This window comes from Bemisia tabaci, chromosome 4 (genome assembly GCF_918797505.1).
Source record: "Bemisia tabaci chromosome 4, PGI_BMITA_v3".
Taxonomy (NCBI): domain Eukaryota; kingdom Metazoa; phylum Arthropoda; class Insecta; order Hemiptera; family Aleyrodidae; genus Bemisia; species Bemisia tabaci.
In genome coordinates this window covers 57,126,536-57,140,598 of record NC_092796.1, presented here as the reverse complement: position 1 = coordinate 57,140,598, position 14,063 = coordinate 57,126,536, and the positions used below count along the sequence as shown (strand labels likewise).

General features: G+C 39.9%; 1 protein-coding gene across 1 annotated transcript in view; it reads right to left on the bottom strand.

Annotated features, from left to right (window-relative positions):
* The window catches only part of LOC109042593 (uncharacterized), a 77,314-nt gene extending 68,015 nt beyond the window's left edge, over window positions 1-9,299 (bottom strand). Inside the window, exons 1-2 of the mRNA XM_019059439.2 lie at window positions 8,882-9,299; window positions 1,509-1,558 (exon numbers count right to left, since the gene is read on the bottom strand). Of these exons, the coding sequence (XP_018914984.2) occupies window positions 1,509-1,521 (13 nt within the window). The 5' untranslated portion in view covers window positions 1,522-1,558; window positions 8,882-9,299. The remainder of the gene's footprint in view (window positions 1-1,508; window positions 1,559-8,881) is intronic.
* Window positions 9,300-14,063: the final 4,764 nt, after the last annotated feature.

The window sequence follows — 14,063 nt, the reverse complement described above, 5'->3', positions numbered from 1 at the left end:
TGGAAATTTCGTGCGGATATGGGAATATTTACGAATGCTCAGTGTGCAAAATAGGGAATTTGTTATTTGACCTGTTTCTCAAAAACCTCTCTGTGGAAAGTATGTTCGTCTGGTTGAATTTTTTGGTTCAAATCAGCAGAAACTGCCACGTCTACTCGGAACGCACACTAACAATAGCTAAAAACCAGTTGGGAACGGGAAGAGGTTATCAACGCTTCGTCAATTAGCCTTCAATTTTTAGTGTAGGCAACATGGATTCTCGCGTGGTCGAATGGTGGAAACCGTCATGCTTATTCTGACATCACAAAAAATATACTTTCACCGAACGTGGAGAAGTGATTCTATTTCATTGAAAGTTCGCCTACAATTTTCAGTGTAAGCAAAAACAGCTCCTACGTGGTCGAATAGTGGTTTCGTCGAAAAATGACACGCTCACTCGGAATACCAACCGGGAAGAAGTGACTTCAACGCCATGTCAATTCGCCTTCACTTTTTAGTGTAGGCAAAACGAGCTCCCGCGTGGTCGAATAGTGGTATCCTCGTGAAATAACGCGCTTACTCTGCAAGTCATTCCGACTAATGTAAGCGAGAGGCTGCCACTAAGCGAGATTATGAGCAAATACGCTAATATTACGCTAATATTAGTCGCTGGAACAATTGTTCCGGGCAAAGTGTAATAGTCAAAATATAGGATTACCCGAGTTTACAGTCCACTCTAAGTTCAGAGGCTGAACTTTCGTGCGGCCCGGCCGGGGCCGGTCACTGAACCCAGAGATTAGACGCGGTATGCCTTTCTACACATACCCTGGAATTACAACTCTCAGAATTCGTGCATTTCAAGGTCCATGCGGACCATACTGCTTGGCGCAGATGTGCAGACGATGAAGATCTTACCACAGGCAGTTTTTAGGGCATGAAATAAATAAAGCGATCACTTTTTTTCTTGCATAAAGGGGGCATGGAAAAGAGGGCCAATGATGGCGATAAATTGTGCGAAAAACTCAATTTTGCGGCAAATACCCGACATTGCTCCCCTCTCCTAATACCTTGCTGTTTAGAAGTTGCCGGATTCACCCCTGCCGCTCATCGTCCCTTATGTTCGAGTTAATGTTTACTTACATTTTGAAGAGATTGATTTTGGAAGTTTTTATTGTGTTTTATTTTAGAATTAGCGCCTTGCATTAGATACAATATTTAAATTAGCAAATAAATGGGACTTATCGACGGCAATAACGCCAAAACGTCTATCTCGCGCGGTTTGCGACGCTGCAGATTTCCTGTCATAACGCATTTCTTCAATTAAAAATACTCAACATCATTTGAAAATGTCCCCCGGTTTTCCTTTCGTGTGTGAAAAATATTCTTGAAAATCTTAGCTAATAGCGGCTCGTTTGCTCTCTTTTGATAAAATAAACTGAGGGTAGAGATTCTGAAAGACCACGATTTTTTAAAGCTCTCAGCGCGGCAATGCTTACATTAATTCGTGAATAAAAGCACATAAAGCTTACCTGCTTTATCCATATTTTTTCATTTTGACTAGATTGGGTTCAGCGACAGCCTGGAACAGAAAATGATGTAAAATGAATGAAATGCACTTCGCAAATAATGCCACTCTTTGACCACATTGAAGCTAGAAAAATCGGCTGATTTGTGAGCGCACGGTCAATTGAAACAATAAATAAGGAAGTAAAATATCTCACCTAAAAAACAACGCATTCAATATACTAATAATTGTGAATGATAACTTCCAGCCGGGATGTAAGTCTCCAGCATTATCACTGAGTAAATACTAAAAAAATTAGCAAATTTATTCGTGTTTATTGATGCCTGCCATCTGCTTGAAAAAAAACATTTTTTCTAATAGGTAAGTCCATAACGTCATGGTTCACCCGGCGTTCTTCGTTGGCACGACAATACAGCAGTACTCTGCCGTCCTCAGCGAAAACACCGTATAAATCTATTTTGGATTTTTCAGCTTTTTAATCACAAAATGTTTTACGAGCAAAAACCCAACGACCAATTATCTTTTTTAATTATCAAATAACCGTGGCATACCATTGAGAATTCAAATCTTCAAAATAAAGCATCATAGTATCCATAGTGATCAGGTTTCCTCGTAATAGTACAGTATATCGACGGTGTAAGTCGGCAATCACATAACTCGTTTGCGGTGTCTGAGTATCTCTGCCTCTATGTTATTTTTTTAAAGGAGAACAAATTGACATCATTCCTTGAAGTTTTGCAGAATTTCTTCGCACAGAAAAGCAAAATCACGGCAGTTTTAAGAGTCGTTAAGGTTTTCGATTTAAGCAGGAAGTCGCGATTGCAAACCGAGTATGTGATTGCCTTCCCGTCGATAGAAGAAAAATGGACACATTTTGCAATGGACATGTCTGCACGTTTCAACGATGCCATTAGTTTTTTGCAATGTTTTTCCGAAGAGCCACAATGTATAGTCCAAGAAGAAAAATTGAAAGTCATGATTGGAGTTACGCCGTTTTTCCTGTAGGCGGCAGCACAGGCTTCGGAATAAAATACCCTCGAGACTTCACCTCGAGATTTCCGATACAGTGCAAGAAAGGAAACGTCGGACGGTGACGACATTTATACCCCTGGGGCTACATTAAGAAGCTTCATCCCCGAGGAATACATCCAGAATCCGTGGCGAGGGGTTGAAAACGAAGCGGAATGAACGGCACGGGGAATCCGCGGGTGATCCACCGCTATTCGTGGTCCATAAGAATGCTGCGTGGCCTTGGGAGTGCGAGGGTGGCGGTCCAACAGGGGATGAGGGTGCCGCGATGAATCAACCACGGTTCCCGTGTGTGACTCACCCGCTTCGAGGCGTCGCGGCGCCGCGCCGCGCCAAAGAAGTGTTTCGCCTTCCGCGAGGGGGAGGGAAATTGCGCGAAACTAATCCTTATCCTAATCCTCTTAATTTGCCCACGACTTGACGGGTGAACTTCTCTCGGTTGCGTCGTGACAGTGACATGTTCCGTCCGTTTGCCGGGAGCTTAATGGACTCGTTCAGACTTATACACTACCGTTTACCGCAGAAAACGACTTAACTGCATTCCAAATGTTGTATTGTTCGTCCGCATATCGATAGACAAAGTGCGAAACCAACGTACCGCCATCGCGGTATTTCGACATTTCCGATTCTGTATTGTTTCTTCGGGCAGAAACAAGCCGATTTAACTTAAAACTTCAAAACTTTGCCCGGAAGTTTGCCTTACCATAAGATTTCATTGACTTGTCCATGACCATTGGTATCAAAAGTGCAAAAACACTTTTGACGAGTCTTTTGCAGAATTTCTGCCAACAGAGAAGACAAATCAAGAGATGTTTTAATTCATTACGATGACTAGTTTTTAGAAGAAAAAAATAATGTATGATACGAAGTCTACAACGTCGCAAACGGAAGAGCGTGCGGTTTCACACTATGGCCATCGATATACTGCTCAATTGCAAAAAAATTGTTACTGCCACAAGGCTTCGATTTTTCATTTTGAGTTTCTAACGGTGTGCTACAGTCGAATCAAAAAATAAGGGATGGATATTTGTTGATTTTCTTATGAAACAGCATTTTGTCAGAAAACAAGCGGAATAATTTTGGATGGATCAAGATGCGGCTTTTTAACTTTGGAGGACAGAAAGCTGCCTTATGTAAGTATTCCCATCATAGGACTAAACATATTTTAGAGACAACATTTTGAGGTGGACCGCATTTTGCAGTTACCAGCTGAGATTCCTAGCTAATCCGTAAAAAAAGTATGTGAACGGGGAAACTAATTCCTTCGATTCTTGGATTTTTTAAAAGCGGGTCTGTCCAGGATTTTGGCTCCAAAAGTACGCAATGAATCTTCAGGTAATCTTCTCATCTGGTAGTTTCAGAATATTAAATAAAAAACACGAGGTTAAGTGACTCATTACGCGAACTTAACTAAAATCTATCGGAGTACATCTATTCGAGGATCAGTGAGCTCGTATTGCCTATCTCATGAAATAAAGGCACACCGAGAAAAAAAAGATGCTGTAGTAACATCCCGGATGTTACGGTTGTTAAAAAAATGTGCGACAACTTTTGGATGTTGTCATTACCACTCTGGCTGTTAAAGTAACATCCTAGGATGTTACTTTTACATCCTATCATGCTACGTTAACTGCCAGAGTGTTAATAGCAACATCCAAGAGTTGTCGCACATTTTTTAAACAACCGTAACATCCGGGATGTTACTACAGCATCTTTTTTTTCTCGGTGTGCCTTTATATCATGAGATAGGCAACACGAGCTTCCTGATCCTCGAATAGTGGTACTCCGCATAGATTTTAGTTAAGTTCAGCGCCATGAGTCACTTAACCTCGTGTTTTTTATTTAATATTCTGAAACTCCAGTGAACAATTTCTGCAATTTATTCGACTTTGGACTAGCATAAATCCTGGATGTTTACCCGCTTCGTGCAAATACAACGGCGCTTCGAGGATCTTGAAGGATTTATAGAAAGGAGAGGTGTAAATGCAACTCCTTCCTCTGGAGTGCTCTGAGAGAGAATTCGGCAACGATGCTAGCTACTTGTATCGTATTTCTAATGCGGAACCGGAAACTGCGTAAGGGGTTGAGCGTGCGCCACGGCGGGCGGGATTGTGCGGCGCCGCTATGCGCCACAGGAACGGGACGGGGTCAGGTCAAGTGCAGGGATGATGGAGCCGCGCCGTAAGCTTTCCGGTCCCGGTCCCAGTGCCGGTGGGTCAGAATCAAGGTTGAATGCTTAATTGCCGCCAAAATAGAGTCGATTTACATGCACCCCAGCCTGGAACCGACAATGTTGCCGAGAATAGATACATTCAATCACCAGCCCTTATATCCCTTGGAACAAATGGACTTTATTTTGCAATTAGGAGCTACAATAATTGGACCGCGTTAAGCAGAAAGGAACCAAGCCACATCAGCCACTGCCAAATTCAACTGGGCAATTTAATTCTTTACAAGAGAAAGATTGTGCGGATTCTTTTGACAATTTTGAGGAATTTGCTACGTACTATGCAGAAAATTCACTGAAATTTGCACACCAATCTGCACGACTGTACCTAATCATGGACGTATTTCTGTTAAACGGAACTATGTGCATTATGACGTGAGCCCTGTTATGTAGGTATTCTTATGGGTCTCAAGGCTCATGTCTTAATGCACATAGTTCCGTTTGATAGAAATACGTCCTCATGTAAAAAATTAAATTGCCTGGTTAAATTTGGCAATAGCTGATGTGGCTTGGTTCTTTTCTGCTTAACGCGGTCCAATTTGTGGCTCATCCGTAAAAACAGCTCTGTGCATTGGGAAACCAATGGTACATACGCTTGTTTCTAAACTGAGCCAGAAATTGTAGTTCCGAGCTGCAAAATGTAGTCCAAATGAGCGGCTTGAAGGGCAAGGCGCATAAGTGCAGTTTTTGCTATTTCTCGCACGTGTTTTAGGTTTTGAAATTACATGGATCCTTATGGTGGAAAGAAAGTTCAAACTGACTTTTTGATGCTTAAAAATTTGAATTTGGGAGCGTATTTTTCACAGAATATGTATTAAGACTAGTTTTACTTGAAATCATTAAGATCTCAATTTTTTTTAAAAAACTGCACTTATGCGCCTTGTCTTCCAAGCCTCTTAAATGATACTTTGATCAATATTTAAAGGACTGCATATTTTGCAATTTGAAACTACAATTTTTAGCTCATCTGTGAAATCACTTATATACATGGGGGGAACTAATGGTATATACTTTGTTTCTTATCTGAGCCAGAAATCGTAGTTCCAACTTTGCAAAATGTAGTTAAAAAAATCACTGAGAGAATAGCTCAGCCAGAATGATCGATTATCGATATTTCCCCATGTGAAGCTATGGTAAGAATCGATTATTAAGGTGTTCGTTGGAACACCCCTGTTTATTGATCCTTTTCCATAGGACTGAATGGGAGATCAATCCATACTATATTGCAGAGCACACCACGCCACTGCGAAAGTTCGTTCCAGATAAGTATGGCAGACTGGAAGAGAAAAACAATCAGCAATATTCATTCAGAGCTTCAACAAAGTGTGTGCACAAACACCTAAACGACTAAAACATCCTGGATTCATCGAGGATTTCAGAGAAAACTTCCTAAATCAAATCGATTTTTCCAATCGATCGATCGACTCAAAAGCGTCTCTCTATTGCCGCAATCACACGCTGAATTTAGCAGCTGAATGTGGAAGTCAACAGTCATCGGCTAAACGGCCAACGGCCCAACGGCTAAAATTTAGCAAATTCGAGTTATTTTCATCCAGATGTGTATCAAATCTACTCGAATAATTCAGACAAATTCAACATTTGTCCGATGGTTGCTGAGAATCGTTGCTGAATTTTGCGCGTGACGCGCAAAATTCAGGCATCGGGCCGATGACCACATTGACCATTCAAGCCACATTCAGCTCCCACATTCAGCGTGTGATTGCGGCATGAGTTTTGGCTCGCCACTTTTTGACCCGAAGCACTGCCCGTGAAATCGGCAACCCCCAGGGACAGGGATTTGCGTGTCTTAAAAAGTGCGTGCTCGCGTGTTCCGGGTAATCAAGTGCCAAAACTTGCATCGTAAAACACCCTCTGACTTCTCTGGATCGGGAGGCAACTTTTGCACCGGGAGAGCGGATAGATCTACTACTAGGATCTGGCTCCCGAGCATGCACGTTGGCGTGCGAAACTCATGAACATTCGACCAACGATATCGAATCTCATTTCAAAGGCTTCGTATTGTCTAAGTGCTTGAAGGACTAAGACAGGAGGCCTCAACGAGAGGTACCATGCAAACACGCACAATCCACTATGCAGACTGCGGTAACTTACGTTATACGTATATCTCTTCGAAAACACTAATATATCTTTCTCTATCAACTACGATAGAGTCAATAGACCGCACAGGGTTATTCAAAAGTTACGCACCACTGGCCATGAGGGGGGTGGCCATTTGAAATTTTTGACCATTTTCGGCCCATTTTAGAAACAGCATACATGCTCTAGGTTTCCCTAGGCAGATATGTGCTTTTATTGTAGAACCAGAAATAGTGGTTCCTTATTGCAAAATGTAATCAAATTAGAACTAAAGTTATGGCCAGTGCAGTGGTGCGTGACTTTTGAATAACCCGTATCCAGATATCGCGAACTTAAGGCTCGCCTTCAATACTACCGCGTAGGCAAAATAACATACCGAGGTGGACAAATAATTATGGATCATATTTTGCAATAAGGTACCACTATTTCTACTCATTTTAGAGACAATATAAGTGCCATTTGTTTCCCTATGCAGAGAGGTGCTTTTATGGAAGAGCCAGAGGTAGTGGTTCCTTATTGCAAAATGTGATTCAATTATCTCCTCAAAAAACACACATCGACGATGACACTCTCAAACCACGTATCTCAGTTTGTGACATTAAACTGGAAAAACAAGTTTCTTAGATCTAGAGTCCAGATTCTTGAGGCATTTGACAAGACAAAATACTCTTGATTCAACCGGATTTTTGCTTGAATCGAGAGTCAAGACTCTAAATCATAGCAGATTTCCTTTAGATTCAAACAAAAATCCGATTGAATCAAGAGTATTTTTTCTTGTCAAATTTTCCAAGAGACTCTGGATTCAGGAGACTTTTCTTCCAGTGTTGCAAATTTCCTGCCATACTTTATCTTTTTAAAGGGTGAACTACTCAACGTCAGTTCTTAAAATCTTCCGTGACTTTTCTTCTCTGTGCGAAGTAAATTAGAAAAAAAAACTTGAAAAAATAATGCTAAAATTGTTCTTCTTTAACAAAATCAAATATGAGAGCGGAGATTTGTAAAAAATGCAAACGAGATACGTGGTTGGGAGTTTCACCATTGACGTACATCTCTCTGTATCAACTTTGATTGAGCCAATAGACAGTGGCACGAACCCATTTACAGATATCCTGAACACGAGGTTCCCCTTCAATCTTGCTGCGTAGGCAAGAAACGTACAGAAAAGCACGAATTATTCGAAAGACACACATATATCTCGCTTTATTAATTGGATCAGTGAGAACGAAAACACACCAACTCGAAAAATTAAAATAATCAAGACCCACACAAAACTGCACAGTAAGTGTAAGAGTTAGTCTAAGAAAATATTTTTGGTGTCGAAAGACAAGTACTTAAGGACACTTTAAAGGTCTGAGTTTAAACATATGCCCTAACTTCAATGACCTTTATATAAATTGATTGTCTTTAATGAAAATTGAGCATTTTCGAGTTACCGAGTTGGTGTGTTTTCGTTCTCACTGATTCAATTTCGATAGGGCCAATAGACAGTAATGCGTGAATCTGATGACAGATATCGTGGACACACATACATTTATGTCAAAAACAACAATGTGCAAACGCTTTAAATCACAAGAAACTACGAATCACGCAAATCCTGTGTATGTAGTTCTTTTTTGTACATATACTTCTATTGCACATGTATGAGGAAATACTATGACACTAAACACCTCAAAGGTACCTCACCTGACATCAAAAACTTTTATCCTTGAGCAATTTGATCAGAAAACTGGGGAAACTATATCTTTATCATGAACTTGCAAAATCAAAAGCACATTGCTCAGAGAAAAATCGTAAATGTGTCATCATTGAAAATGCAAAATTCTGAAATCAAACTCCTTAGAAGGTGGTGTCTACGCTTACAAAAACTGTTCGATCAGCCATTAAAGAAAGGCAAACGGTAAGTTTAGTTACCTTAAAAGTCGCGTTTTTAGATCCGAATCAGATTGGAATAGCAAAATCTGTCGACGCATAACCAAACAAAAAGCAGAGAATTTTGTAAGTTTTGGAGTTTGAAATCAACCTACCTTTGCGTAGTGGTAGGGTGACGTAAATGTCACGGTAATCCTCCGAGTCCAATATTGACATTTACTCAACTAGGTTAAGTTCCATAATGAACATTCATTCACAATAACACGAAATAGCGCTCAAATGAAATAATATCACGTTACAGATTTATAGTTCAGCATTTTGTCTTCATTTCCACAATGGCATCTCATCCAAGTGAAAGCACACCACCACACATTCAAACAAGTTTACTTTGACCTATAATTCCACATTCCGCCCGCAAAAACCACTTTGAGGCTAAGGATCGCGCGCGGCTCCGAATTGTAAACAGCAGTGAGAAAAACTGGAGGAAACAAAATAGCAATACCCATTACTTAAAATCAACAAAAATTAGAATATATTTTGCTCGGTGAAAGTTCAACGAAACTAGGCTTGTGTATGTACTGACACCCGAAGGCGAAGTTAGTTAACGAAGAAAAAGAAGAAAATAAACACAATATAAGCAGCGCGCAGGAACCCGCCCTTTCACGCGGGCAGGAGGGATGATAGGGAAAGCTGCAACTTCCCCTATCGATTTTCCTCTTTGCGTCACAGACCGCGTGGTGCAGCACCTACCAACGTCCCTTCTTGTGTGGGACCCGGCCACACGGTTGCCATGATATTCAGTTCTTGTTCTTCAACAGGGTTGGACACTCGGGGTTGTATTCCAAGTCGTTCCTTACAGCTCCTTTTCTTATGTGAGGAGGTCTCACAGACGTTGAAACTACCAGACCAGGTATATCTCGGTTTGCGGCGGTGTAGACTTCTTATCATACTTTATTTTTAAAATAGAAAAATACTCGACGTCAATTCTTGATAACTTCCGTGATTTTTCTTCTCTGTGCGATGAAAACTCTAGGAAAATTTCAAGAAAAGATTATGATTTTTTCTTCTTCAAAATAATACAATGGGAGCGGAGATTTTTAAGCATTGCAAACGAGATACGTGGTCTGGTAGTTCCATCAATCGATATGGTTTAAATCGCGACTGAGGGAGCTTCAAGAAATCCATCTCGTATATAGAATTTTATAAAGGACAATTTTTTCAAACCCCGAATAAAATTTAGCGGAATAACTTTGGAGATTAATCGCCTTTAGGGATTACGATGTTTGTCGCTGCAAAAAGTACAAAATGCGGGAAAACGAATTCTATGATTTTGAAAAAAACTTTAGGTAGGTGCGAGCCTACCTTAAAATTCACTAAACTCGCTATATATTTTCTTTCGCATTCTGCATTTTTAAATAATTTAATCCGTCACAAGGATCCATTTCGTTTATTCTGCGGAGTTTACTTGAGGCCTGCAAAAATTGTAAATCTGTCGTGATAAGAAAAAATACCGTATGAACCCTCAAACATGATCAAACTGCCGATAAAAATCGAATTTTCTAATGACTTCATGCATTTTTTCTACTTAGCAATTAACTCGTGCTCCGCTCGGGACGCAATCGCAATCGCACGCGCTAATTTAATCTCTCTCAAATAAAACTGATACCATTTTTACGATCAAAGCTTGTAATCAGGGCATTGACTTACGTGGGTCTCATTAAAAGGGCTTATAAAACTCTGCCCTGGCATAAGAAGTCGAGTAAAAGAAAATTTGAAATCGGCCTAGTAGTGCCTCAAATGGATCTTCAAAGTAAGTCTACGATAGTGTGAAATCAGTTTTCCAGTCTAAGTCTCAGGTTTTCTTTTCTTTTCTTTGAGGGGAATATTTTTTGATAAATGAATGGTCTCCACTTATTAAAATAATCCTCCAAAAAGCCTCCTATTAAAAAAGCAAAACTTGATCGGAGATTTTTATTGTTCCACTGGAAATACGCATTTCTCGATTTTATTCACGAATTCAGGATGTTTGTGGCAACCATACATTAAAATTTAATAATTAATCGATCTCATTTAATTTTATCTATTTATTTAAATGACTTCAGAGCACAAAGCGTTTTAGATGTACTTGGAGGTTGAGACCATAAAAAAGTGGCTCCTATTGTAACATTCAAAATTTCTACATTTTGATGAACGATTCATTATTTTTTTTAAAAAAGGACACAATAACCTATAAAAGTTGTCCAGTGACATTTGCCGCAAAATTCCCTTACATCTCATTCGACATTTGATACAATTTTTTCTGAAACACAACATCAGCCTCACTGAAAATAAAGAAATACTGCGGAAGTTGCAAAACGTCGCAATACGGTATTTCTGCTCCAAGCAGTTCCTTGAGATGAGCATGTTTTCTCGAAAGTAATTATCAATGTACTTGGAAAGGACGCTCCATTCACAAGTCATTCTTCATCAGCTGTTAATGTTGCCAAAACAAAGTAACCTCCAAAATTTATTGTGTCAAAATTCACAAGTATCATATAATTATGATTAAAGTATTGAATGTTTGATTGAATTATATTATGTGTAATCATGTCGGTGGCAAATTTTTCGAGGTGGAAAGTGTAAGTTCCAAGTAATTCTATTCATTCATGGCTAAAATTCAGTGCTTAGGTTTCAGATTTGATAACCTTGAAAATAAAGATGCACACTCGTGTCATTGGTTTTTGTCGTAGATAATCAAGTAGCTCAGGAGAGGTGGGGGGGGGGGGGTGTTGGGTGTTTCACCGTTTCACGTCACCTCAAGATGGTGCGCCTCGATTTTGCGATTTTATTTTTTGCGCTAAGACCTATTCCTCGTAAGTTTAGAAAGACACGATTTTAAAAAATCTGAAATATAGACCGAACCAGTTTTTTCAACCTAAACTAGGACGGGAAGTAGTGGTATAGGCATGCATTTTGAAAACTGAGTTTGCGAGAAAATTCCGTCGTGCTGTTTCATAATTTTGTCGTCGTTTTAAAATTTTTTTCATTTGATTTTATTTTATTTTTTATTTCTATTTTTTTTTTATTTTTTTTGCAATTACCTTTGTGCTGATTGTTCCTCACTAGCGAGAAGCTCATGACTGAAGAACGGGTCTGGACGCTTTGTAATAAATTATAATTTTAATTTTAATACTTGCTCTCATCATCAATTGCGTAATTTTTCCGAATATATCGAGGTAATGGACCAGAATTGAGGAGCATTCCGGAAAAAGGGCACATATCAAAAAAATTGCGTTTGAGAGAAATGCATTTGAAGTTTTGATCATTACTCTATGGCCAATGGCCACTGACAGTGACTTTCGTTCGAGATCGGGAGTCCAAGCTGCGATGAAAGGTATCATCCGTGGCCGGAAATTAATGATGGAAGCTTAAAATGCATTTTTTTCAACGCTATTTTTTGCTATGTGCCCTTTTTCCGGAAAGCTCCTCAATTGTTTCGATCAAGAAAATGCGATCAAAAAATAAAAACGAAACTCTTTTCCCATTATTTATCTACCGGATCTACGTCAATCAATTTACGTTTACCTGTTTCCATCGCAGGGTCGGACTGGCTCGCATCTGAGGGCGTAGACCCTTGGCTGGTTAAAGGGGCGTAATGTGATATTTCCTGGTTAGGCATCTACCCTCTGTGGAGAGGGGTTCAGAAAATTTTGGCAAAGCAGCGCAAGTTTACGCTATTTTCAGGTTCAAAGTTTATTAATTTTATTGAGTAAAAATTGCAAAATTGAACTTATTGAAGTAACTGACAGACTTCTACAATTAAAAAAAAAAAAAAAAAAAAAAAACATAAATAAAATTGCCACTAGACGCATCTAAGCACCATTATTTCCAAAAGAATCGACCCAATGCTGCGGTTTACATGAGCTTAAGACTTGGGTCTGGGTCTGCAAATCCATCCTAAAAAAAATTACACAAGAACCTGAAAAAAGAAAAAAGAACGAGTATCAACACAACCGAAGGTAGGAGAGATGTGTTTGGGCCGGCCTCTTTTCTAACTTTTCTCCCGAATCTGAGCGGCACCTCATAGTGACAGCATATTGTAGAGCATTGAGAACTCACGCCTCGCGTCATCGCGCCTTCAACTTTTCAGATGCAGCACGGACGTCCATCAAGTACGAATAGTTGTATCTCTGCGCCGTCGTTATCGCGCATCCTTTCCCTCGCTGTATTCCCATACTGTGTTTGTTTCCGTCTGTCTTATTCATGATGGTGCTTCAAGCACCACGTGAGTAACACAGCCGAAGGTAGGAGAGATGTATTCGGGCCTCTTTTTTAACTTTTCTCCTGAATCTGAGCGACACCTCATTGGCAGAATATAGCAGAACACTGAGAGCTCACGCTATGCGTCATCGCGCCTTCAATTTTTCAGATGCAGCACGGACGTCCATCAAGTACGAATAGTTGTATCTCTGCGCCGTCGTAAACGCGTATCCTTTTCCTCGCTGTATTTCCATATTGTGTTTGTTTCCGTTTGTTTTATACGTGATGGTGCCTCAAACTAATAGCATAGAGGAGAGCAATGTGAGTTTACGACTCACGCCATCGCGTCTTAATTTTTTCATATGGAATATGGACATCCATCTTGCGCGAACAGTTGCATCGCGTTTACACTTTAGATGTTTCTTATTTTTGAATTTCGAGATAAATTTAGGTCATGTTTGCCCGAGATATGCTATGGTATTTCCAAATCAATAGTCATTTTGAAAGGGAAGAAATATTTCTCAAGAGTTTATAAAGAGTATGTGTAAAAATCGAACCGACCATCGCTTCTAAGGGAGTTACACACAGCAAATGAAAGAGGGCGATGATGAAGCGCGTGTATGTCAACGAAAAGGTGAAAATTTCACAAAAAAGTGTTTACGCTTCCGGAAGTAGTTCTTGGACCTCTGTTCATGACTATCACGCGATAATCACCTTTCTTTACTCCTGACTCTATCTTCTTCTGTTCATTTAAGAAATTTTCCACATATATTCTTGGTCGTAATTTTTTTCTCTTCTTATTTTGCTATCTGTCAGAGGGGCGCGTTTTCGGCGCGCCAAGGGGGCGTATCTGCCAATGACAGATTGGCCTCATTGGCCTTATGGCCAGTCCGAGCCTGTTCCATCAATTCTTGTAAGTCTGGTACTATTTCGATCCACCTGTTTATTAAAAAGCTCTTACTTGTGTCTGTGCCGAATACGCATGCCCCTTCATGAGATGATACCACTATTCGACCACGTGGCAGCTCGTTTAGCCTACACGAAAAATTGAAGGCGAAATAATTTGGTGTACCTCTTCTGGTTTAACAAAAAGCTATT